Source organism: Pleurodeles waltl, chromosome 6, assembly GCF_031143425.1.
Source record: "Pleurodeles waltl isolate 20211129_DDA chromosome 6, aPleWal1.hap1.20221129, whole genome shotgun sequence".
Lineage (NCBI taxonomy): Eukaryota > Metazoa > Chordata > Amphibia > Caudata > Salamandridae > Pleurodeles > Pleurodeles waltl.
Genome location: NC_090445.1, coordinates 1,640,650,670 through 1,640,676,980, shown reverse-complemented (window position 1 = coordinate 1,640,676,980; position 26,311 = coordinate 1,640,650,670). Strand labels below are relative to the sequence as shown.

Sequence of the window (26,311 nt, the reverse complement as noted above, 5' to 3'; positions counted from 1 at the left end):
TTTTTCTTCTAAGAAGTCTTTTGAGTCATGACTTCTCCGTCAGCGGACAATTTGCACGGCACTTACTCCATGTAAAATTGTTTTCCACACAGCAGATGAGTAGTATGAAGTGATAAGTGAAGATCACATGATGCACAAGTGTATTGCACAAAAGAGACAAGTGAAAAAGAAAAGATTGGTGAACAGAGCCACACGTGTCCAGGTAGGAGGGTGGATAAATGAGAATCTACACTACTACTTGCTATTAACAGATGCTTACAGGCTAAGTAGCACTGCCCATTTGTAGAATGTGTTGCTGTAGATACCATGCTCTGCATAGACTCTAAAGTAGTATTCTCTTGTAACCTGTGTCTACGTTGTGGATGATGCAGAGAAATTAAATAAAGCCCTGAGGGCCACCTTTTCAACCACAGCCTGTTGCCTGGCTAGAAGATCCACACAAGTGTTTAGTGAATGTGTGTGAGGTTGACCATGTGGCCACCTTACACATGTTGGCTAGGGGAATGTTTCCTCAGAAGGTGATGGTTGTAGAAGTTGAGTAGATTGAGCACTATGGATAAAGAGGAGGGTTTACTTAGCCTTTTGATAGCAAGTTTGGATACACTTAATTATCCATCTAGCAATTCCTGATTTAGATTATAGGATGTCCCTAGTGAAGCTGAGTAAAGGTCATAAACAGTTGGTCTGCTTTGCAAGAGGGCTTAGTTCTGTCTATGTTGCACATGCAAGCACGTGTTACATCTCGGGTATGAAGTGCCCTCTCTGCTCCTGAATCTGGTTGGGAAAGAAGACCGAGACTTCTATGGTCTAACTGAAATGCAAGGAAACTACATTGGGAAGGAACTAAGGGTTTGTCCTGAGTACCCCAACTACCCTGTCTCTGTGAACCTTTAAGGGTTCTTACAGTTCAAGTGCATGCAGCTCGCTAAAGTGGCGTGAGGGAATTATTGCCACCAGGAAGTTTGCCTTCCAGGAGAGGTACTGAAGTGGTCAAGAATGTGAGGGGTGAAATAGGGGACCCATGAGTCACCTGAGGACAATATTGAAGTTCCACATTGGTTCTGATGGGAAGAACCCTGGGAGAAATGACTTTTGATGCCTTTCATGAAGGACTTAAATACAGGTATTCGTAATACAAAAACACTACTGTGTACCTTTTACTCTCCTTGTCCAAAGGGACAGCATCTCCTGTGGTCTTGGCATTTGCATGCGCTTACGTGCAGTGTGGACCCCAAGAGAGTCAGGGTTTGGAGCGTGGCCGCCTATGTGTGTGTGAGTGGGGGGGGGGGGGGTCGTAGGGAGTGGACTTTTATTTCTGGTCTTCCTGGGGTGTGACTATTCTTACCTTCATAGGCTCTTTTTAAAGATGTCTGTGGCAGTCTTAAGCATACACCCCCCCCCCCCCCCACCCGAGTACAGGATGGAATTTGCACTATGAGAGTTGGGTCTTCGAGTATCAGGAAGTTGTTATCTTCCTAAAGGACATGCATATCCACCTTATAATATGTGGGTGCCTTCTGCATCACCTCGTGGTAAGCAGGAGTGTTATCAAGGGGACAGGGTTGCTTAGGAAGAGGAGGCCCAGCTGGGTACAGATGTGGGTCTGTTTCGCCTAGAGGATCATCATTGAAGTCATCACATGGGTCATCATTACGCACCAGGTTGGGAGGTGCGTCGTAGGGGTAGAAGCATGAAGTGTGCTGCCCTCTCCAAAAGATGAGTGGGGTGAACCCTCTTCTGAATACGGAGGAGGTTTGCGGTGGAGCAGGAAAAAGAAAGCGTGGGGGGAGGAAGAGGTAGTTATAACAGAGTGGACAGGTCCCCCTGTCCTTGTATCTCTTGAGCTTCGGAGATCCTGCTTGACTGTGAGCTTCATTATTCTTGTCCGAGGATGGACGACCACATGTTTCTGATCCAGGCTCCTCCTGCAGCTTCTGGAGAATGAGTTGCACAGTTTTCAGAGCTAGCCATAGAGGGTGCTTTTCAATTCATTGTGGAGGCGGATTTCAGAGTCAACGTGGTTTTGGTGCCAAAGCAGGGTTCGGTGCCAGTGCCAAAGGATCTTTCGGCTTCAAATGCTCATGAAGGATCTTCAGGCTTCATAGACAAGCTGGATCGACACCCAGCAGAAAGAGGGTTGTCAGCTCCAAAGGCTTTGGTGAGTGTTAACCACAGCTAGGGTGAAATAATGGAGGTTTTTACCTCAAGCCTAGATGGCCAGAAAACACACTAGACACGAGGGAGTTTTTAATAGTCATAAATGGGTGGGGAGACCCACCCAGGCATACGAGCTAGCCCCATACTTTTTAAATATCCCCAGTCTTTCACTGCAGTGTTAAGTAGACTACAGAGGAATAAGAACGTATTCCTCATTACAACAAATTAATTGTACACCATTATGTAACTTGACCAATGTTATGTAGGACCCAATAATGACGTATGGTATTACATTTTAAGGAGGTTCCATTTTATCCACACCATCCTCTTAGGCTCCTAACAAAAAAAAACTGAAATGTTGAAGAATGAAGCACTTGTCCACCTCTTAAGTATTTGTCCCAGATTAGCTGAAATTGGACATTTATCCATTATGAATGCTTAAAAGGACAACAATATCAGGAAAACTGATAAAACCTTAACGTTTAATTATTTAATGGTGTGCAATCAATACATTGCACATCTTGTGTGCTTTCTGGAATTACGACAAACTGTCCACAAAAACTGGATACAGATCCTAATCCTTATCATCAAACATGTGGTAACTTTTCAAATTAAAAAACAAGAGCCTCTTTATACAAGATACTGAAATTTACAAAGTACTTTATACTGAATTTTGTGTTCTTTTAAAATAAATTATGTGGATGAGCATCTGAACCTATGAATTACTAGGATGTTGGCCGGGTCTGAATTTCCACAAAGAATTACTGTCCTTAGTTTATGTGAATCAAAAGTGTCTGCACCACCAGAAACCAAATGATTTTTTTTTTTTTGCCTTGTGGGGGACTTGTGGCACATTCTCAAATGTACTTTTTCTTTTGATTCAGAGAATGTTTTAATCACCGATCGGTAACTAACATGATTTGAGATTCTGGATTTTGGAAGACAGATGGGGGGATAACTGGTTCTCCTCTTTTACGGGAAACTACAACTGGGATTGTCTTTGTTCACTGAGGATTGCTAAAATTAACTTGATCTGATGATGCTCAATTACATGTAACAGTTTGTAAAAGGGGTATGTTACATGGAATGCAAAAAAACGGAATAAAGTTTGGTCTTGGAGTGAATTTGCTGGGAATCGACTCCTGGTTTGATCTTCAACTTCCTCCATCTGTAAATACTCCTTGTTGCTATGAACAAGGTACTTCATACTGTTTGGAAATGATATAAACTTCCCAGTCTGATTTCTAGAAACACAAACATGTTGTGACCTAGGGCTAAATGCTCCAGGTCAAACAGATTTTATATATGGGTAGGACTTCTTCCTGATGATTACGTAATCATCCGTACTTGCTTACCATCAACTGACAAGGGAGAAATAAGGGTACACTGAAGATTTTACACAAGGTGTCTGAATGTTGGATAATAATCTGGCTTAAGGCATTTTGACAAAGTGAAATGTGTGTGTTCTTAGTAATAGGAGGTTAGGTGCATCTACTATTGGAATGTGAAAAGGACTGGATGAATTTCATATATAAATTAATTTGTAAAACCACCATTATAACATGGCAAGCTTCCTTTTTCAATGTATATTCTATGCCTCTCCAGAGGAGAAAGCCACAATTTCAGCTTATGGCTCCACCCTTCATTCAAAAAGGTTTGCAGACCTTCCTGAAGTGAAAGGTTAAGAATCGATGGGCAGAAGGGTTCTGCTTATATCCCGTACTGTGGCAGTTGTGCGCCAAAAGCCTACACTAAATCAAGTAGATCTAAACATTTAGAGGGAGCCAATCAGTTAAAAGTGCATTTCTTCAGGTATGCCACAGCTCTACAGCAGCTGTCATTCTCTAGTTTTGATCTGTTTAAAGAGGGCTCCAGCCAATAAAAGGCTGGTGCTGAGTCCTGCTTTTTTCATCAGGACAAATGTTGCTCCCCTCAGACCCCAAGTTGTCCTTTAAGAACCAGTTTTGTTCAGAGAAGTTCCCACAAAAGAATGTTCCTGCTCCGTTAAAGTGTGTGCTATTCCTATGCAGACACACTCTGCTTTACAATGATGGAATGAGAAGAAAGGTGCAAGGGAAGCAGACCATGATAAGGCGAGAAAGCAAATAAAACTAACAAAAAAATCATGTGCCAAACCCAAAATCCTTCAACTGTATATACAGAGGGGGTCTAACCGGACACTCCACCTCTTATGAACCCAAAAAATTCAAGACATTTGCAGACAGGTATTCTTACCAAATCTAAAAGGTGCATATCACTATTTCGGACATCCTTTCCAGGGCTAAGAAGAAGTCCAAAACATCTGCAATAAATGAATAAAAGTTAAACACACAATCCATTAAAAAAAAAAAAAGCTACAATCATATACAAATATGTTAACATGAATGATACACTGAAAGCAAAACGTACACCCAAAAGACATCAATTTTACTACAGATAAAGGTTAAGGAACAGCGCTCTAGATATTACATACATCAATCATAACAATGATACTCAAGGATTGCCCTTTCATAATATCTGACTGGGTAATGAAAGAGACAGGTGCAATGTTTCTCCAATGTAGACAGAGCCTGACATTTTTCAAAATATGTTCATTTAGACATGCTGAATTACGTCTCAAGATTTGACACTTGAAAAGACAGAAGAACTTCCCATGTAGTTTGGAGTAAAGGGAAATTGTTCACAGAGAGAAAACATTTGTGGATTAAAGAAAAGTCAGCTTTTCTGATCATCTTGGGCAGGTACGCAGGTATGAGAAGACATTTCTCTTTCTAACCACCTACCCACCTTTGTGGAGATCAGAAAATCCCTCTACTCCTTTGTCTCGGGGAACAGAAGACACCCCAAACACAAGATTATTTTCCCCATTACGGGAAAGGATCTGTGTCCACAAAATCAACTGGTTTCAGAATACAAGTGGTTGCAAATGTTCCATCTTATTCCAAGCAAATAAGGAAACCTCTGTTGGTCTTATATGAAGATTATTGAACTTTGAGATTATACCTCTAAAGCCTTGGTAACTACTCAATACAACACATTTTAATAGAGGCACTACAACAAAATATACCTTTCAATAGCAAGTTCTTTGTTTGAGGTTTGTTGAACATAAATGACAATCTTCTTGTCTACTCCCTGTCGAAGTTTGAAACACTGCTTATCCTTTTCCTTTGGAACCGCACTGGAATTGTAAAAGAAATCAACCATTATTTATGAACGTTTTTGAAGTGAATAGTACATAATTGCAGATATCAGGCTGCTGCACAAATCCAGTCATCAAGGTAGCTTGTTAGCCACTTTGTTTCAGTTCAATAGTTTTATTAGATTTTTATGGAGAACAAAAGCAACAATCAGAGCATTAGGAGATAAACAGAATCAAACATTTTATTCAATTAAAGATATGGTACACATAAAGCACCCATGAAAAACAATACATATAATAAAGTCATCAGACAAAAAGTGTTATGTAACTATCTATATTCATAGATTATTGTATAAAACAAATTATGATTATAAATGTGGCATATACTGAGAGGCTGTAAGAACAAAAACATTAAAACTATGCTTACTTAAAAATGCCATATAGGTAGACTGGAGCACAAAGAAAAGTAGGGATAAAGATATGGAAGAACAGAAGTAAGGCAGGGTGTGATCATAAAATGGTATTTGATAAATAATACATAAAGCAATGACCGGAAACACTCAACAGGGATACTTCCTAGGGGCTTAAAAACCTCAACCAGCTGAGTGATAAAAAAAGAAACTAAGATTTTGAGGTATAGAAGCACATGACCCAAAAATCCATCCCACTCTGAAAGAAAATATAATTAAGAGAAATCTTTCCAACATGAGGATATTGGCTGAAAGGAACAAAAAACTAAAGATATGTAATAGCTTATGGTCAATAACACATCTCTAACAAAGAAGAAGAACCCAAGGTTATGATATCTTATTAAACATCATCATAATATATAAGGGATGGGATAAAGTGCCTCATACCTTAGGTTGCAATGTTTGAGCAAGTCATCCAAGATTTAATTAGCCCTAGAGAAGCTCAAAACTAAAAGGTCATCTTGTTCCATAAAAATAGATAACTCAAAGATTACCTGCATTACTGAGCACTTTTAGTCTTATAATACATGGTGACCACTGTTACTTGGAGTCACTGATAGTCTGTCATAAAAAATGTTTCAAGTGGACATTGTTTTTTTAATCTGTGCTAAGCAGCATCTGAATTCTGGCAAGCAAATGTTTGAATAAAGGTACTTGTATGGCGACTCAGTCACTTAGTCCTGCCACTTAATGACAGCGTTAGAAATCCCTTTTATAGCTGCTAATCTCAAGCATACATCATATGATAAACCCTCCTGTTCCATAATGTATGAGTTGCCCTATCAGTTTTCTTGGAGGAAAAAGGTAGCCTATGTATGTGTATGTGTGAGGAATAGGTTTGAAGGAGGAAATCATAATAGGGAAAAGCCTAATGGCTAATAGTAATGTGTTGCATAAATAACAAATCTTATGCTGCTCCACCCCAGCTTTTGCCTACTCTCAGCTTGAAGGTAGACTACAGCAACTGAGAATTAGAAGGGAAAGAAGAGAATACAGCATCAAGCAGGACAGGGTTCCAAAAATAGTTTGCAATGAAATTCCTGGACAAATCTTTTTGCTATGGGAAAAAAACTTAAAGAGCATAAGATCATCAACGCGACAGGACACATAGCTGCCCACCATAGGTCCCTGATAAGTACATATCTAGAGAATGCCAGTCCAGTCCTGAGGGAGCGTGACCAGAGACCAGATGGAGGATGGGGTCTACTAATGTTCTAATAATGAGTAATTGACACTATGTGCAAAAGCCAAAAAAGGCCGTCAGTAGTGCACAGCTCTTTGGCTCAGTCGAGGTAATAAAATGCAAGGTGCACCAGATATCCAATCTTTGTAATGTCTTTTCAGGGGAGGTTAGAAGGTGATGAGTAAAACGTAAAACATGGCAAGAGAATTAGTTCATCATTAAGGTGGAACTCAGACAGTATTATTGGGACAAAGGCGTATGGAAATCCATTAAAGTTTCAAAGGACTTGTAGCTCCCTAATGCACTTGGCTAATGACATGCCCACCGAGAGAGAATTCTGCTAAAGAAGGATTAACTCAGTATGCGACTGGCTTAAATGGTTTGTGCATCTACCTTCCCAGGACAGGGTTCACATCCTAAGAGGCAGTGAAGCACATAACAAGAGGAAACAAATATATTAGCCTAGTCAGATGAATTTTGAGGACTTCAGTGGTAGAAGAGGTCTAAACATACCTTTTCCAGAAGACCCGAACAGACTCATGGCACATCCTCCTATATCTCTGCCTGAGGTAGGAGATGCAAAGAAATACATATTAGCCACTGAACCTATGAAATATTATTTGTTAAAGTTCAGTAGCAGAACCTCAGCCATTTGCTTTTAGACTACTACCTGTTCACCAGGACCTCCAAGATCTCAGAATACTGACCTACATGTGCAAACATTAGCTTCAAATGTGTTCAAGCTGAGGAATGGTAAGAGTGCGTCAATCTCCTCTCCCTCCATGAAAAGGAGGTCCCCCAGCTTTCTGTTCTGGAGGAAAAATGATACTTTCAAGTTCCCAGGAGTTACTCATATAAGCATTCATCACTTATAGGTCACTTATAAAGTCCCAATATAATGTTTTCTGGAACTTAGATATTCTGTCCTAGATATACCATGCTCCCTGTAATCATAAATTCAATAGATAATTCTATATATTCTACTGATTAAATTATTTCACATAGAACCATTATGAAGGACTCTCTATGATATTAGTGATTTTTTTAAATACTAATAGGTAAAGCCCAAAGTAGCTGAGCTTGGATGTTTTTGCACCATTGCTATTGGACTAGAGGAAAATTACAGGGAGTGTGGTGAAGCGTGTTCTCAAAAGTCAATTATAAATGAATCGGTGTTATTCATACCAGCTGCACAGAGTCGGTGTGGGTGACCACCATTAAGTACGAGGATTGTTCCTGAAAGCGGATACACTTGCTATGTCACCAGCAGAAAGTGTACTCAGTACCAAATCAGGTGGCTTGTACCATACACTTAATCTCCTGAGTCTTTAACCTTAAGATGACAAATGCAGTTTGTGGCATCACACACATGGCTTAAAACAAGAAAGTTGATGTAGAAGTCAGCTGACAGAAGGAATATTGGGGGCGGGCGGGGCAGAGGGTGGAGGCATCCAAAAAGATGAAGATGTGGGTGGCTGGGTTCAGAATTAGGAATTTTCTAAGAGAAATAGAAGATTCTGATCCACTTATTTCACTGAAAAGAATGGAGTGGCAAGTGTACATATATTCTTGGGGACGGTGTGCACAGAGTATGACACACATTCCTGTAAAGTACTGGCACAAAAATATCTGAAATTAACAGGTGTAGAAGCAGTTCCCAGATTCCGGTCCTTGGCTGACCGTAACCACAAAGCAAGAATGGGAATAGGTCCGGAATGTAGGAGTGTAGTCAGGTAACATGTTACAATGAAAGTAAGTTTTAACTTATGGCATAACATCCAGGTAAACTGTTGCTCTAATCGCCAGAAGCACACTAAGTAAACTGAGCACCATAATGGTTTCCCCATTAGCTCATTTCTATGGCCTATCAGAGAAACAAAGTTCAAATATTAGTCTGCAAAGAGTGAACTGACAAAGTGGTCAGTTAGTGTTGTTCTCAGAGAGATGTTTTTAACAATGTGCTTATGTTGGCAAGTGTCAGCACATTGTTAAAAGACCAGACATTGTTAGAAGCCCAGACAATATGATTTCCAACAGCAACTTCAACTATCAGATATCACAGAAATTATGGAACAAATAAGATTTATCTGCAAAAACCTAACCCGCTAAAGCAATATCCCACACCTGGCATTCCTTAGGGCCGACCATAAGCTAAATGGCAAAGGTGTTAATATGACTAAATACGGGTCATACACCTTATCTAACCCACTTCTCAGATGATACAATAATACATTTGACACCATCCATTTACTGACTTGTCTTTAACTCTGACATCTCTCTCTATCTTTCCCTCTTATTTCTATCCTCCCTTTCTTCCCTGGGACATGCATATGTTTCTCCCCTCATCCCTCTTTCCCTATCTTTCTTCTTTTTCTCCCTTCTTTCGGATTTTACAAGATCTAATATATAAAACAGTCATATTGTGGATCCCTCTATACCGTGATGCTGCACTATATTACTACAGATTACAAGATGTGACCTCAAATCCCTCCCTTTTTACTCCAAGCCCTTCAGAATCTCATTATGTCCAGTAGGAGGCAGTTCCCTTTTTTTCTTAAGGAATCCAGTAAAGGATAAAATGACATACAGAGCAGTAATACACTAATCATATCAGTTCTCTTTATTGTGTGTGGGGGTGGTTGCTTATGGATTTCAAAAGAGATTCCCTCAGACTTAATGATTTACCGGAGGATTTTAAGTTAGTTAACTATTGGGATCCTGAAAAAAGGTTTACAAAAGACATTTCTTATAGACAGTGATGGCTGCTAAGTGGCTTCTATTGAAGAAAACTTCACAAATAATCTTGCCAATAAGAAGATACAGAGGTAACGTTTCTTCTTGACGGGTGGTAGCATCAACATTCTGAGACCTCGACACAAGAATCCCTTCCATTTAAAAGAATAGGAAGTTCTGGTGGAAAGGTATAAAGCTTCCCTTAAAAAGTCCATTCAATCCTGTGGGCGGGTTAAATGGCTATGTTATAGGAGTTCAGGATACAGGCTGTCTAACTCAATTATTGTAGGTTGGGATGCACTATCTGACCCTCAAATTTATGCAGAAAGTCATGTCAGCACAGCAATCTCCTGTATGGTTGTTTTGAAAGGTGAAGGAGGTACGTTAACAACCTGTGATTGGGCCACTTGAGTGCAACAAGACTCAATCAGGGTCTTGAGTACTCAAACTTGATAACAGCTGCTTGGATCCAGGGAATCATCAGAAAGTTTAGAGATCTGTCTTGGACGGTTGATCCATAGGGAATTCCCTTTAGTTGCTGGTTGGCTAAACATTGAGATGAAGTCTAGGCATTCTTTTGTTCTGAGTTTGCAAGAAATCTCACTGAGGGAATCCCCAGTCACAATAGAGGCTGAGCAGGATGGAGTCATTTAGAGCAGACTTGTGATTCTCATGAACACATCTACCCAAACTCCACTTCAGCATTCTGGACCCCTGGAAGGCAATCTGAGGTTGTGATCAGTTTCCTGCCCATTAACAACTTCGATGTGGTTTGTACTTCCAGGGACAAGGCTCCAGATCTCGTTCCACCGTGCACTGTCAGGTAATGCGTGGTTGTTGTGCAGTACATCTGGACATGCAGAAAGTGTGTAGCGAGAGATGGAAGAAGGCTTTCCAGGCCATGGGAACCACCCTCAATTTTAGCAGACTGATGTGATACACCCCTTTCATTTGGAGACCAAGAACCTTGGATTTGTAGGTGGCCTACGTATGAACCCCAACCTAGGAGGGAGGCATAGGTTACTATCATGGAGCTGGAATGTCAAGATTGAAACTCATTCCACAAAGATGATTCTCTGGATGATACCACCAACTGAGGGGACTGTACTGTCTGTGGAATCAGGATGAGATTGGTCACCCACCTGACTGAGAACTAGACCCAGATCCAAATAAGGGAATTATTAAATCAGTTACACATTTGTCACAGCTACTGAAATGCTGATGGCTAAGGACCAACATTATTAAAAATAAAAAAATCTTAATTTTGCATACTGGATATGTAGAATTTTTATTAGAATAAATGGCAATTGGAAACATCTCCACTGGATGGAGCGTGTGCTTGGTTGTTGTGCTTTTTAGTGGCAACAAAGCTAAAAGCATCTATAGCGTGAGGTTTGTGTAGCAGCGGGGTTTCTACACCTTCCGGTCTGTATGGGGCCTGCAAAACATGTTTCAGTTCTCAACACCATGGCAAAAATTTTTCAACTTGTGCACATCCTTATCTATTTGGGTGACAAGAATAATATCATATACTTTAGCCCTATAACTTTATGCTCAGTTATGATATTCTGCAATAGTACAGTTCACCTCAGTAAGTGTTCCATACTCTAGGTAGGTTTACACTTAAGCATCTCTCTCATCATGAAAAACAACACACACTATATATATATATATATATATATATATATATATATATATATATATATATATATGGAAAATGTCACTTACCCAGTGTACATCTGTTCGTGGCATGAGAAGCTGCAGATTCACATGCTGTGCATTATCCTGCCATCTAGTGTTGGGCTCGGAGTGTTACAAGTTGTTTTTCTTCGAAGAAGTCTTTTCGAGTCACGAGACCGAGGGACTCCTCCCTTTCGGCTCCATTGAGCATGGGCGTCGACTTCATCTTAGATTGTTTTCCCCCGCAGAGGGCGAGGTAGGAGTTGTGAGTATACTAGATGTGCCCGTGCAATGGAGAAGGTATGTATACATAATGTGTATCAAAAGAATATTTATTTACAAATTACCAATTTTCATTCAACTAATAATGGATACAGGCTCCCGGGGAGGTGGGAGGGCGCACGTCAATCTGCAGCGTCTCATGCCACGAACAGATGTACACTGGGTAAGTGACATTTTCCGGTCGGTGGCATGTGTAGCTGCAGATACACATGCTGTGCATAGACTAACGAGCAGTAATCTCCCCAAAAAGCAGTGGTTTAGCCTGTAGGAGTTGAAGTTGTCTGAAATAATGTTCTTACTACAGCCTGTCCTACTGTGGCTTGTTGTGTTGCTAACACATCTACACAGTAATGCTTAGTTAATGTATGAGGCATAGACCAGGTGGCTGCCTTACAAATTTCTGTCATAGGTATATTTCCAAGAAAAGCCATTGTGGCGCCTTTCTTCCTAGTGGAATGTGCCCTTGGTGTAATAGGTAAATCTCTTTTTGCTTTAATATAGCAAGTTTGAATACATTTAACTATCCATCTGGCGATGCCTTGTTTGGATATAGGATTACCTGCATGAGGTTTTTGGAAGGCTACAAACAATTGTTTTGTTTTACGAAATTGTTTTGTTCTGTCAATGTAATACATTAGTGCTCTTTTTAGGTTTAATGTATGTAAGGCTCTTTCGGCTACTGAGTCTGGTTGCGGAAAGACGACTGGGAGTTCCACAGTTTGGTTTAGGTGGAATGGTGATATGACCTTTGGTAAGAAATTGGGATTTGTACGGAGAACCACTTTATGTTTATATATTTGTATAAAGGGTTCTTGAATAGTAAATGCTTGTATCTCACTTACTCTTCTAAGTGATACGATAGCTATTAGAAAGGCTACTTTCCAAGTCAAGTATTGCATTTCACAAGAGTGCATGGGTTTGAATGGTGGTCCCATGAGTCGTGTTAATACAATATTAAGGTTCCACGAAGGTACTGGTGGTGTCCTTGGGGGTTTGATTCTTTTTAGTCCCTCCATAAATGTTTTAATGACTGGGATTCTAAAAAGCGATGTTGTATGTGTAATCTGCAGATAGGCAGATATTGCAGTGAGATGGATTTTAATGGAAGAGAATGCTAGATTAGACTTTTGTAAGTGTAATAAGTAACTTACAATGTCCTTTGTGGAGGCATGTAGTGGTTGAATCGGATTAGTGTGGCAGTAGCCAACAAATATTTTCCATTTGTTTGCATAACAATGTCTTGTTGTAGGTTTTCTAGCTTGTTTAATGACCTCCATACACTCTTGTGTAAGGTTTAAATGTCCGAATTCTAAGACTTCAGGAGCCAGATTGCTAGATTGAGCGATGCTGGACTGGGGTGTCTGATCTGTTGTTTGTGTTGTGTTAACAGATCTGGTATGTTTGGTAATTTGATGTGAGGTACCACTGATAAGTACAACAGTGTTGTGTACCACGGTTGGCGAGCCCAGGTTGGTGCTATGAGTATTAGTTTGAGTTTGTTTTGACTTAGTTTGTTGACCAGATAAGGAATGAGTGGGAGAGGGGGGAAAAGCGTAAGCAAATATCCCTGACCAACTGATCCATAGTGCATTGCCCTTGGATTGAGGGTGTGGGTACCTGGACGCGAAGTTTTGGCATTTTGCGTTTTCTTTTGTTGCAGATAGGTCTGTGTTTGGTGTTCCCCAGCGGAGGAAGTGATCCTGTAGGATCTGGGGATGAATTTCACATTCGTGAGTTTGCTGGTGACCTGGACTGAGATTGTCGGCTAACTGGTTCTGAATCCCTTGGTTGGGTACTAGCTCTATTGCTTGTTTTTGTAATAGTGCTTGTACTTCTATTTGTAATAGGTCTAAGTGTTGTTTGGACAGATTGTGTGCTCTTGGTGGCACATCTGGCGGGAAATTTGTGAATTCTATGCAATAACCATGTTGGATAATGGCTAGGACCCATGCGTCTGTGGTAATGTGTGTCCAGTTTTGATAGTATGCGGTCAGTCTCCCCCCCACTGGTGATAAGTGTTGGGGTTTTGTGACATTGAAGTCACTGTTTGGTTCGGCTTGTTTTGGGTGTCTGGAACTTTCCCCTTCCTCTTGGGAATTGTCGTCCTCTATAGGAGCCACGAAACCCTCCCCTTTGGTATTGTGCCCGATAGGTGGGTCTGGTTTGAGAGGTGGAAGGCTCTGGTGTTTGCATTCGAAAACCTCCTCTGAATTGTGGCTTTCTAAATGTGCCTCTGCCTTGTGGGGAGTAGAGCGTGCCAATGGCTTTGGCCGTGTCAGTGTCTTTTTTTTTTTTTTAAACTTTCCAATTGCTGTGTCCACTTCCGGGCCAAACAATTGTTCTTGGTTAAATGGCATGTTCAACACCGCTTGTTGGATTTCTGGCTTGAATCCAGAGCTTCTTAACCATGCATGCCTGCGAATGGTTACCGCAGTGTTGACCGTTCGTGCTGCCGTGTCTCCCGAGTCTAGTGGGGACCTTATTTGGTTGTTGGATATTGCCTGTCCTTCTTCCACAACCTGCTGGGCACGTTTCTGGTGGTCTTTGGGCAAGTGTTGTATAATGTGTTACATCTCGTCCCAGTGTGCCCGGTCGTAGCGAGCAAGTAGGGCTTGCGAATTAGCAATCCGCCATGGATTGGCTGCCTGTGCTGCCACTCGTTTGCCCGCTGCGTCAAACTTTCTACTCTCTTTGTCAGGCGGTGGTGCGTCTCCTGACGATTGAGAATTTGCTCTCTTTCTTGCTGCTCCTAAAACCACCAAGTCTGGTGTAAGTTGTTGTGTTATGAACACAGGATCCGTTGGGGGAGGCTTGTACTTCTTCTCCACCCTAGGCGTGATAGCCCTTCCTTTAACTGGCTCCTGGAATACTTGTTTTGCGTGTTTGAGCATACACGGGAGCATTGGCAGACTCTGGTAGGAAGCGTGGGTGGATGCCAAGTTGTTGAACAGGAAATCATCCTCTATTGGCTCAGAATGCATTGGTATGTTGTGGAACGTAGCTGCCCTGGATAGTACCTGCGTATATGCAGTACTGTCCTCTGGATGGGACGGCTTTGTTGGGTAACAATCCAGACTGTTATCCGATACTGGTGCATCATATAAGTCCCATGCATCAGGATCATCCTGTGTCATCCCTGTATGTGTGGGTGACTGCATTGGAGGTGTTCCCACTGGAGACAGTTGTGGTGAGTGTGGTGGGGAAGGTTGTGGTGAAAACCTTGGCGGTGGGGATTTTTCTCTAACCAACTTCGCCTTCGGCTGCATTTCTGTCTCCTGAAATGCCAGTTTTCTTTTGGTCTTAATTGCAGGGAGAGTTTGTATTTTTCCAGTCTCTTTCTGGATATGCAACCTCCTTTGTGTATGGTCTGGTTCATCCATACTTATTTCCTGCTCAAACCTATGTCTTTCCTTCATTTGGCTGGAAAGTCCTTGCTCTTCTGTGTAATAGCTTCTTTTCGGCTCCGAAGCGGTACTGATGTTTCAGAAAATGTCTTTTTCAGTTCAGATGTTATTTTTCTCACTTTGGGTGAGTCGAACTCTCAGTGTCGAGATCGTTCAGTGCCGGAATCTCGACCGGAGTCGGAAGTCTTTGGCAAATCTCTGGCCTTTTTCGGTGCCGATGTTTGGTCACCTTCTTTTCGATGGGTTAAGCCATGGTCTGATGGCGGTGGTGTCCCCTTGGCCTTAAAAATCTTTGTGTGAGTTTTGGACAGGGCAGGTTTACTCACTGTTTGCTGCACCGTCGAGGTTCGGTCACTTTCGGATTCATCCGAGTCCGATCCCTGGATGGAAATTCTTTCCTCCTCTCCGACGTCGAGTTGCTCTCGGTGTCGAGGCCATTTGCAGTCTTCTCGCTCGATCACGTAGGGTCTTTTTAGATCAAAACTCTCGACAAGCCTCGCAAGTATCCTCCCTGTGTTCTGGTGATAAACACAGATTACAGACCAGGTGCTGGTCTGTATAGGGATACTTCAACAGTTTGGGATTCTCACCCCTCATCTGCATTAACCATCTGAGGGGCCTGTAGTATGTCTGAACCCGGAAGGGAGTCCCAAACAGGTAGGGTCTTAGCTTCTTTAGTGCCCAGACCACAGCAAAAGCTTCACATTCAATTGCACTCCACCTATGTTCCCTGGGAAGTAACCTCCTGCTAATGAAGGCTACATGTTGATCTAGGCCCTCTTCATTCAACTGAGAGTACTGCTCCAATACCATGCTCTGAGGCATCTTTTGCACAACAAATTCCTTGGAATAGTCAGATGCCTTCAGCACAGGTGCTGTGCACATGCCAGCCTTCAGGGCATCAAAAGTAGTCTAGCAAGACTCAGTCCAGATCACATTTCTGGGCTGCTTTTTGGGTGTTAACTCAGTCGAGAGCAACATTTGTGCCATACCCCTGACAAACCTCCTATAGTATCCAGTGGGACCTAAAAAGGCTCTAATCTCAGTCTGGGTCTCGGGGGGCTTCCAGGCCAGAATGGTTTCAATTTTTGGCTGTATGGGTGACACCTGGCCACTCCCCACCTGTTGTCCCAAGTACACCACAGACCCTGCCCTATTTGGCACCTGCTTGCCTTAATATTAAGGCCTGCCTTCTGGAGGGCCTCCAACACTTTACAGAGGTGTTGCAAGTGTTCCTCCCATGTGGAACTAAAGACAGCAATATCATCCAGTTAGGTGGCACTGAAATCATCCAATCCAGCCAACACCTGGTTGACCAATCTCAGAAAGGTGGCAGGGGCATTCTTCATTGCAAAGGGCATCACCCTAAACTGGTAGTGTCCATCTGGTGTGGAGAATACAGACCTCTCCTTAGCACCCTGAGTCAGGGCAATCTGCCAGTACCCGAAAGTAAGATCAAACGTACTTAGCAGCTCCCAACCGGTCAATGAGCTCATCAGCTCGGAGGACGGGGTGCGATCTAGTCTTGGTGACCACATTGAGTCCCCGGTAATCCACACAGAACTTGAGTTCTGGAGTGGCACCAGGAGCAGCAGGCTTTTGGAACAAAACCACTGGGCTGGCCCAAGGGCTGCTGGAGAACTCAATAACCCCCAATGCTAAAACCTTAGGGACTAATGTTAGCCCTTACCCTGTCAGTCACTCTGAAAACTTTGTGCTTAACAGGAGGACTGTCCAGTGTCCACATCATATGTACACAAGTGTGTGCCCCCTGGGATCAGGGAGAACAGGGAGGCCAACTGACCCAACACCTAGCGACAGCCCCTCTGCTGCTCTGGGGTAAGGGAGGGGGAGAGGATCACTTCCTCCACAGACCCATCTTTTTCACCAGCAGACAGGAGGTCAGGAAGAGGCTCACTCTCTTCCTCCACCCCATCATCTGTTGCTAGGAGAATGGACAATTCAGTCCGCTCAAACTGTGGCTTGAGCCGGTTCACGTGCAGGACCCTCAAGGGGTTCCTGAGAGTCCACCAGATAGGAGGATTTACTCTTGCTCTTCCCCACCTTAAATGGTCCAGTCAACTTGTCCTGGAGCACCGTAAGCTCCACTGGCACTATCACCCACACTTTCTGACCAGGCTGAAACTAGACCAGAGTGGCATTCTGGTCATACCAGCGTTTCATGTCTTTCTGGCTTGCTTCCAGGTTCTCCTGTGCAAGACTCCTGAAGCGGGCAGTCTGGTTTCTCAGAGCCAGCACGTAACTGAATACATCCTGGGTGGGTTTACTAGGGTCTTTCTCCAAAACCTCCTTTACCAGACTCAAAGGTCCTTGCACAGAGTGGCCATACAACAGATCAAAAAGACTAAAGCCACGCAATTTTTGCACCCCTCTGTAAGAGAACAGAAGGCATGGCAAGAGGATATCCCACTTCCGCCTCAAGGGCTCTGACAGGCCCATTATAATGCCCTTAAAGGTGCGGTTGAATCTCTCAATCAGACCATTGCTTTGGGGGTGGTAAGGTGTGGTAAACTTGTAGGTTAACCCACACACCTTCCATAGGGACCTCATTTATGTTGATATGAAGTTGGTACCCCTATCAGACACCATCTCCTTGGGGAACCCCATGCGGGTAAAAACTCCCATCAATGCACGGGCCACCACAGGAGCAGTGATCGATCTCAAAGGAATGGCTTCTGGGTGGCATGGTCCACCAAGACCAGGATAAACCTGTTGCCCATGGCTGTCTTGGGATCCAGAGGCCCCACAATGTCAATGCCAACCCTTTCAAAGGTGGTACTAACCACAGGGAACGGTTGGAGGGGAGCCTTGCATTTCCAACCACTCTTGCCACTTGCCTAACAAGTTGGGCAAGACCTACAATGAGCATCAGAGTGCCTGTGCATTTGGGGCCAATAGAAGTGTGCGACAAGCCGATCAAAGATCTTGTGCTTCCCCAAATGACAAGCTAAATGTACATCATGAGCCAGACCCAGTATGAAGGCTCTGAAGCACTGGGGGACCCTCAGCACACGGGCTGACCCAGGCTCAGGAACCTTAGGCTCACTATATAGAAGGCCATCCTCCCAGTAAATCACATGCAATCCAGGCTCCTTGCCGGACGCCTGGTCTGCATCCTGCTGCCACAAACCCTCAAGAGTAGGGCATGTTTTCTGTGCCTCACAGAATGCTTCACTGGTGGCCCCCCCCCTTCCTGCTGCCACTGTGACAGCTCGGGGACCTCGCCACCTGTTCTCCTGCAGGCTCCAGGGCCTAACCCTCAGGTTCACCCTCCTCCTGGAACGTGGGAACTTCTGGGGCCAGTTTCCAACGTCCCTTTCCCTTCCTCCTTTTGGCAGGCACGTGGGCCACTCTTTCAGGCTCCAGGATCTCCTGATTACCCTGACGAGCTGCCATACACTGGGTAGAGACACACACCCACCTCCTGCCAAGGGAAATCCTCCAGGTCATTGCCAAGCAAACAATCTACAGGCACGGTTGGATTCACATTTACCTTCAAGGAACCTGAGAGCCCCACTCCCACTATTCAAAGGGAACCTGCACCACTCTGCACAGCTGCTTTGAGTTGTCCACTGCAACTACCTGGTTAAGTACACAGGGATTGATCTGCTCTTCAGACACTAGGTGACTCCTCACTGTAGTCACACTGGCTCCTGTGTCTCTTAGAGTCTCCACCCTCTGACCACTGATGGTCACCCACTGCCTGTACTTCTTAGTGTTATTAGGCATGAGGGTCCTCTGGACCATTTCACTGTCCCCTAGTGAGACAAGGGTCATCTCAGCTGGCTCCCACCCACCTGGAACCAACTCCTCCCGAAGCACTACACTGGCCAAACCCTGTGACTGAGTACCAGTGGGTGCCGGTGTCCGCTTGGGACATTTGGGGTCCCCCCTCATGTGACCCTCCTGATCACATGCAAAGCACTTGCGGGATTCCCTTCTCTGCAGGTTTCCCTCTAGAGACCATAGTTTCTTTTCTACTGGGGCCTGGGATTCTTTACCCTAAGAACTAGGTTGGGCCCCTTTTGAGAACTCCCCCTGCTTACACTTACACCTCCCCCCACTTACCCTTAAGCCCCTCTTCTGATGGGGATCCTACCCACCCTTGGCATGGTCTCCCCATACCTCTTTTGGACCCTCGTGCTCTCCCAACATTCCTCTTCCTGCGCAAGCTTCCTGGGGTCAGTCAGCTTGCTGTCAATTAGGTGCTGGCGCAGCTCTGGAAAACACACTGTACAAGTGCTCCCAAACAATCAGATTGTAAAGCCCCTCATACGTGGTTACCTTACTGCCCTTCACCCAACCATCCAGTGACCCGCAAAAAAAAAAATCAACACATTCCAACCATGTTTGGGATTCCTTCTTCTTATAGGACCTAAACTTGTCCTTATACTGATCAGGGGTGAGACCATACCAAGTGATCAGGGCATCTTTCATGATAGGACAATCTTCTTCCAGAATGTCGTTTAAGGTCCTTTAGAAGTCCACAGCTCACCCCAAGGTTTCAGAAGCTCGGAGTTGCTCCTGGAGGGTGCGGACTTCAACTCCCAGAATACACCTGGCTCAAACTCTAAAACGGCCACTGGACACTGGTCAGCTTCTTCAGGATCTGAGACAAGGGACGCTGGTTAGCAATTTTCACCGGTAGCAAATAGGGAGTCCCTCCTTGAACCGGTTGAAGCCAGGTAAAGTCCTTCTTGTGATGAAGCCCAAGTGTGCGGCTGGTGCAGTCCTTCAGAGTGAAGTGTCCAGGTGCAGGTCAGGGGTCCAGCAGGGCAGTCCTTCTGATGCTCTTCCTTGTAGGGATCTGAGGTGCGGGTGCAGCTCTGCCATATTTATCCTTGCGCCTGGGTGAAAAACAGGGATGTTCTCGCTGTCCAATCGGGGGTCCTTCCCCCTGTGATGACCACTTCCTGGTAAGTGTGGCAAAAATCAATCCCAGGGAGCAACATTCTTCAAAAATCCAACACTGCTTAAAATGATTTTTGGAGGTTGGATCTTGCTGAGCCCACCCACTGGTGTGGGTAAAAATCCTAAACACACCCCTCTCCTAATCTAATCAAGAGGGCACCTAATTCTCTGGGGTTGCAGGATGTGAGGGAGGTGCTGGGTTGCTTCAAATGTCCTTCTCTGTCTTTGAAGACAAGTTTGGCAGCCCCCCCACCCTTCCTGTTTCTCTACCTGCTGACGCAGATCTCCTCCCCAGCACATCCTTTGTGTTCAGCCCCGGACACTTCACCCATCAAGGCAGCCTTGCCAATCCGAGAAGGGCACTACAGAGCTGAAGTTGCCAACTTTTCAGGTAGAGTTTAAAACTGTAAGTTGTGGGATTTATTATAACAATTAATTTGATACCAAATTCGAGGTATCTGACACTTAAGGGGCCTATGGAGGCCATTCACTACAGTGAGGGGAAAAACAAATTTGGCTATTTCACCAGGGATTACACAACAATTGCATAAGGTCCCTGCTTATAGTTACATGGCACCCAGCCCTAGAGGCACACAGGGCACACCTCAGGGGTGACATATGTAAAAATAAGGTACTTTAAGACTTTAGAAGTATTTTTAATTCAGAAGTCGAAATTGCATATAATTTAAAAGCAGCCAGCAAGGCAGGCCTGCCTTTAAAATGACACTGGGCACCTCAGCAGTGCACCTATGGGTGCACTACCTATGCTGTGGTCCCTAAACCTACATGCCCAACCATATACTAGGGATTTATAGGTAGGTTAATATTACCAATTATAATTAGCCTAATTTGAATATCTACTTTACACAGAGCACTGGCCCTGGACTAGTAAGCAGTATCCAGGTCACAGCCAAGAGTCAGTAATCACCAGTATCTGTCCAAAAACGTTTGGGGGCGACCAGGGCAAAAAGGAGGACTTTCCTACAACCTGTATCACTCAGTCTCAATTTCTCTCTCTCTCAATCTCTCAGGGTAGGGTTGTTAGGTGGGGTTGGCTGCAGGGACAGCGGCCAACACAACTGTGCACGGCCAAGGATGGGTGGTTATAAGGGGTTGGCAACAGGGCGAGCGTGAGTTATAGTTACCTTAGGGCATGAGTTATAGTTACTTGAAATAACTCTCACTATAACAGGTGAATTTCTATGGTTTTGTACATTTAAAACATGAGCCTAACTATAACATTTGTTTTTTCCCCAATGTGTGTATGTAAATATAATATATATATATATATATATATATATATATATATATATATATATATATATATGAAAAATGTCACTTACCCAGGGCTCATCTGTTTGTGGCATGTTCCGCTGCAGATTCACATGCTGTGCATTATCCTGCCATCTAGTGTTGGGCTCTGAGTGTTACAAGTTATTTTTCCTTCGAAGAAGTGTTTGAGTCACAGGATCAAGTGACTCCTTCTCTTCGGTTCCTTTGAGCATGGGCATCGACTCCGTTGTTAGATTGTTTTCCCGCAGAGGGTAAAGACGTGTTTCCTCTTGCTCTGAGATTTCGATTCGGAAAACATTGTAAAACTCTTTTCGTCTGTATTGTATCGATCAGATTTATAATCTTCCATCGACACATTACTACCGTCGGAAAAACAACTTTGTTCGCCCTTTGGGGTGCGCACGCCTCATGGATAGGACTCCATCGTGATTCTGTCTACACTTTTTATATGAACTGGAGATTTATAACGTGCAGGTACTTATTTACAGAATTTCAGTGAGAATTCTGAGGCAATATACATTGCTGAAGAATGTATAATGTGTTGGTGAATCACAAGTGGATCATGTCGCATTATGAATCTAAGGAATAGACATAGTACAGCAATAGGTGCAAACTGAGCGGAGACTGGAGCTGGATTTGGATTTAATCTCCTACACGGCAAAACCTGTTTTGTGATACAGAGAGGGTTTCCGCTGACGTAGTGGACATCCTTGAGCTGGGGGCAAAACACCAGATGTCGATTGTAGCGGTCGGTAGGTGCAGCGGGGGTGCCTAGGGTCGCAGAAGCTGACCTTTAGCGACACGGACCCACTGGCACTACCAGCGATAGGCACCTTGCAGAGGGAGGCACAGGGGCATGGCTGAGAGGAACATCCATGTCTCCAGTGACAGCACCAGAGGTTGGTAGGAGCTTTTTTGCAACAGAGGGAATACCATTGTGATTGGGGAGGCTCTGGGCTCCAAAGCATAATCCCTAGAGGAAAAAGATCCCTCCACTATGACCTCAACCCCTATCCTCTGCAGAAGGAACCAGTGTCTCCGCAACCCCAGTGTGTATTGGACCTTGTGGGCCCACTGCTTCAGCAGCAACAGGTCCAGTATCACAGATTCAGGGGACAGCTTGACAGTCCCACTGACAGAAAAGGACCTAGGAACCTCATCATTGGGAGGGGGCCCCAAGGGGGACCTTATAACTTTGCCTCACTGGAATCGACCCTGCACATGGCAGGTCTTTACAGCTGAATCTTTGATCAAAGGGAATCCCTAATTGGCAGGGAAAACACAAATGAACATTTGCAGAGGTGGAGCAGGTGAACTTTGATCTCCAGCTATCATTTCACCCCCGTTCGATGGTTAGACCTGATTTTAAAATGTCCACTCACCACAACAACAAACCACCTTAAACAACATACCCAGTACACCCACCTCCGCACCTTCACCAAAAAAGCTGAACAACATTGGGACACCTCACCTGTGGTGCCTACCACACTGCAACAGCAATGGGCCCACCTCAGAGGAGGAAGCACCAGTCACTCTCTTTTTTGGAGACCCTTTTCAGCACTCTAAGGGATGACATTGTTGCCCTCAAGCAAAATATGGCAGCGGACATCATGGACATTAGGAGGGATCCAGGGGAGCTAGGTCTAAGGGTAGTCACCGTGAAACAAGCTAGTGATTACAGGGAAGAGGAGCCCAATGACCATCGATGGCAACTATTGGAACTATGCCACAGAAATGAGGAATTGCAGTACCACTTGGAGGACCTTGAAAACATGTTCTGCCGTTCCAACATTAGAATTAAGGAGGTAACTCTTCAGGCGAACTTTGGGAAACTGGAGGACTATGTAATCCGTCTAGTTTGCCAGATGACACCGTATCTTGCAGATAAGAACATCGTCCTGGACCGCGCACCCACATAGTGGGCTGCCCAGCTAAATCCCAAGGTATACCTCCGGACATTTTGACCTGCTTACACCACTATCGTCAGAAAGAAGCCATAATTTCTCCAGAGCAAGATCGGAACTCCAATACCTTTGAGGGAATGAAGGTAAGGTTGTACCACGACCTACAATGCTCCAGTAGGGCCACCCCTTACAGCTAATCTTTATCTGGAATGATAAAACACAGGAGATCTGCACTTTAGGGAAGACACGCTCAGTACTGGGCATGGAGGTGCCACAAAAGGTGGAAAATGAGGACCGGAGGCCATGGAGCCCAGCCCACTCATCTGCCACACTGCAACATCCCTCTTGCACAGTGAAAAAGCACCATGTGGTACCCATATGTGATGCCTCCTTTTCACCACTCTTTTTTGCCATCTATATAGAGCAGTTTGCGGACAGGGTGCACAGACATCCTCACATAGCGGGAATCACTATTGAGTGTTGGCAATACAAACCTGCATTATAAGCAGACGATGTGATAGCTGTCACACAACCCTTCACGTCCCTCCCCCTGTTGATGCAAGAACTAGAATCCTTTGGGAGAGCCTTCGGTTTTAAGGTAAACCTCCAGAAATCACAGGCCCCTAATCTTACCATCCCACACGCAGACCAACTCCAGCTGGAGCACATTTTCCCCTTACCTTGGGCCACTCATGGCGTTACCTACATGGGACTGCAAATCATCCCCACATTAGAAGACATTGTGGAGCATGACTACATTGCATTGCTTTCTACTGCCCAATCAGACCTAGAGCCCTTGAACGGAGGATCCCTCTCTTGGTTGGGACAGCTTGTATCGGTTAAGATGACGTTACTACCCGAGATACTCTACGTTATGTGGACATTGCCACTGCAGCCTTCCCCGCACGTTCTGGGTAAACTACAACATCTAACTGAAGATTATATATGGGGTGGCAGAAAGGCACACATGTCAAAAAAGGAAAATATCACTTACTCAGTGTATATCTGTTTGTGGTATGTAGTGCTGCAGATTCAAATGTTTTGCATAAGTTCACCATCTAGTGTTGGGCTCGGAGTGTTACAAGTTTGTTTTCTTCGATGAAGCTTTTTCGGGTCACGAGATCAAGTGACTCCTCCTCTCGGTGATAGTGTGCATGGGTATAGAGTCCTTTGTTAGATTGTTTTCACGCAGGAGGGTGAAGTAAGGAGTGAAAAAATTATATATGTACATTTATAGAGTAAGGAAAGAAGATGTCCATGTAATGTATATGGAAAATGTCACTTACCATCTGTTCGTGGCATGAGACGCTGCAGATTCACATGCTGTGCATTATCCTGCCATCTAGTGTTGGGCTCGGAGTGTTACAAGTTGTTTTTCTTCGAAGAAGTCTTTTCGCGTCACGAGACCCAGGGACTCCTCCCTTTCGGCTCCATTGTGCATGGGTGTCGACTCCATCTTAGATTGTTTTCCCCGCAGAGGGTGAGGTAGGAGTTGTGTATATAGTAAAGGTGCCCATGCAATGGAGTGAGTATGTATGTACATAATGTGCATAAAAATAGTATATATTTACAAATTTTCAAATGTACAAGATTCATCAACTTATAGCGGCTACAGACTCCCGGGGAGGTGGGAGGGCGCATGTGAATCTGCAGCATCTCATGCCACGAACAGATGTACACTGGGTAAGTGACATTTTCCGTTTGATGGCATGTGTAGCTGCAGATACACATGCTGTGCATAGACTAGTAAGCAGTTATCTCCCCAAAAGCAGTGGCTTAGCCTGTAGGAGTTGAAGTTGTCTGAAATAATGTTCGTAATACAGTCTGTCCTACTGTGGCTTGTTGTGTTGTTAACACATCTACACAGTAATGTTTTGTGAATGTATGAGGCGTAGACCATGTGGCTTCCTTACAGATTTCTGTCAGGTATATTTCCTAGAAAGGCCATTGTGTCGCCTTTCTTCCTAGTGAAGTGCGCCTTTGGCATAATAGGTAGATCTCCTTTTGCTTTAATATAGCAGGTCTGAATACATTTCACTATCCATCTGGCAATGCCTTGTTTGGATATTAGATTTCCTGCATGAGGTTTTTGGAAGGCTACAAACAATTGTTTTGTCTTGCGAAATTGTTTTGTTCTATCAATGCAATACATTACTGCTCTTTTAATGTCTAACGTATGTAAGGCTCTTTCAGCTACTGAGTCTGGTTGTGAAAAAAAGACTGGGAGTTCCACTGTTTGGTTTAGGTGGAATGGTGATATGACCTTTGGTAAGAAATTGGGATTTGTACGGAGAACCACTATGTTTATGTATTTGTATAAAGGGTTCTTGTATAGTAAATGCTTGTATTTCAGTTACTCTTCTAAGAGATGTGATAGCTATTAGGAAGGCTACTTTCCAGGTTAAGTACTGCATGTCACAGGAGTGCATGGGTTCAAATGGTGGACCCATGAGTCGTGTCAATACAATATTGAGGTTCCACGAGGGGACTGGTGGTGTTCTCGGGGGTGTGATTCTTTTTAAACCCTCTATAAATGCTTTGATGACTGGGATTCTAAAACGTGATGTTGAATGTGTAATCTGCAGATAGGCAGATATTGCTGTGAGATGTATTTTGATAGAATAAAATGCTAGTTTTGATTTTTGTAAGTGTAATAAATAGCTTACAATGTTTTTTGCAGAAGCATGTAGTGGTTGAATTTGATTATTATGGCAGTAATAAACAAATCTTTTCCATTTGTTTGCGTAACAATTTCTTGTAGTAGGTTTTCTAGCTTGCTTAATGACTTCCATACATTCTTGTGTAAGGTGTAAATGTCCTGTAGGAAGTTGGCTCTGTATGTGCTATTTCAAAGTAAGGAATAGCATGCACAGAGTCCAAGGGTTCCCCTTAGAGGTAAAATAGTGGTAAAAATAGATAATACTAATGCTCTATTTTGTGGTAGTGTGGTCGAGCAGTAGGCTTATCCAAGGAGTAGTGTTAAGCATTTGTTGTACATACACATAGACAATAAATGAGGTACACACACTCAGAGACAAATCCAGCCAATAGGTTTTGTTATAGAAAAATATCTTTTCTTAGTTTATTTTAAGAACCACAGGTTCAAATTCTACATGTAATATCTCATTCGAAAG

At 43.7% G+C, this 26,311-nt stretch overlaps 1 protein-coding gene across 3 annotated transcripts in view; it reads right to left on the bottom strand.

Moving 5' to 3' along the window:
- RABGAP1 (RAB GTPase activating protein 1) overlaps window positions 1–26,311 on the bottom strand; it is an 885,283-nt gene that overhangs the window by 678,998 nt on the left and 179,974 nt on the right. For all 3 annotated transcript variants that reach the window (XM_069241548.1, XM_069241547.1, XM_069241549.1), the window contains 2 exons: window positions 5,225–5,335; window positions 4,393–4,459 (listed from right to left, as the gene is read on the bottom strand). In XM_069241548.1, the coding sequence (XP_069097649.1) occupies window positions 4,393–4,459; window positions 5,225–5,335 (178 nt within the window). The remainder of the gene's footprint in view (window positions 1–4,392; window positions 4,460–5,224; window positions 5,336–26,311) is intronic.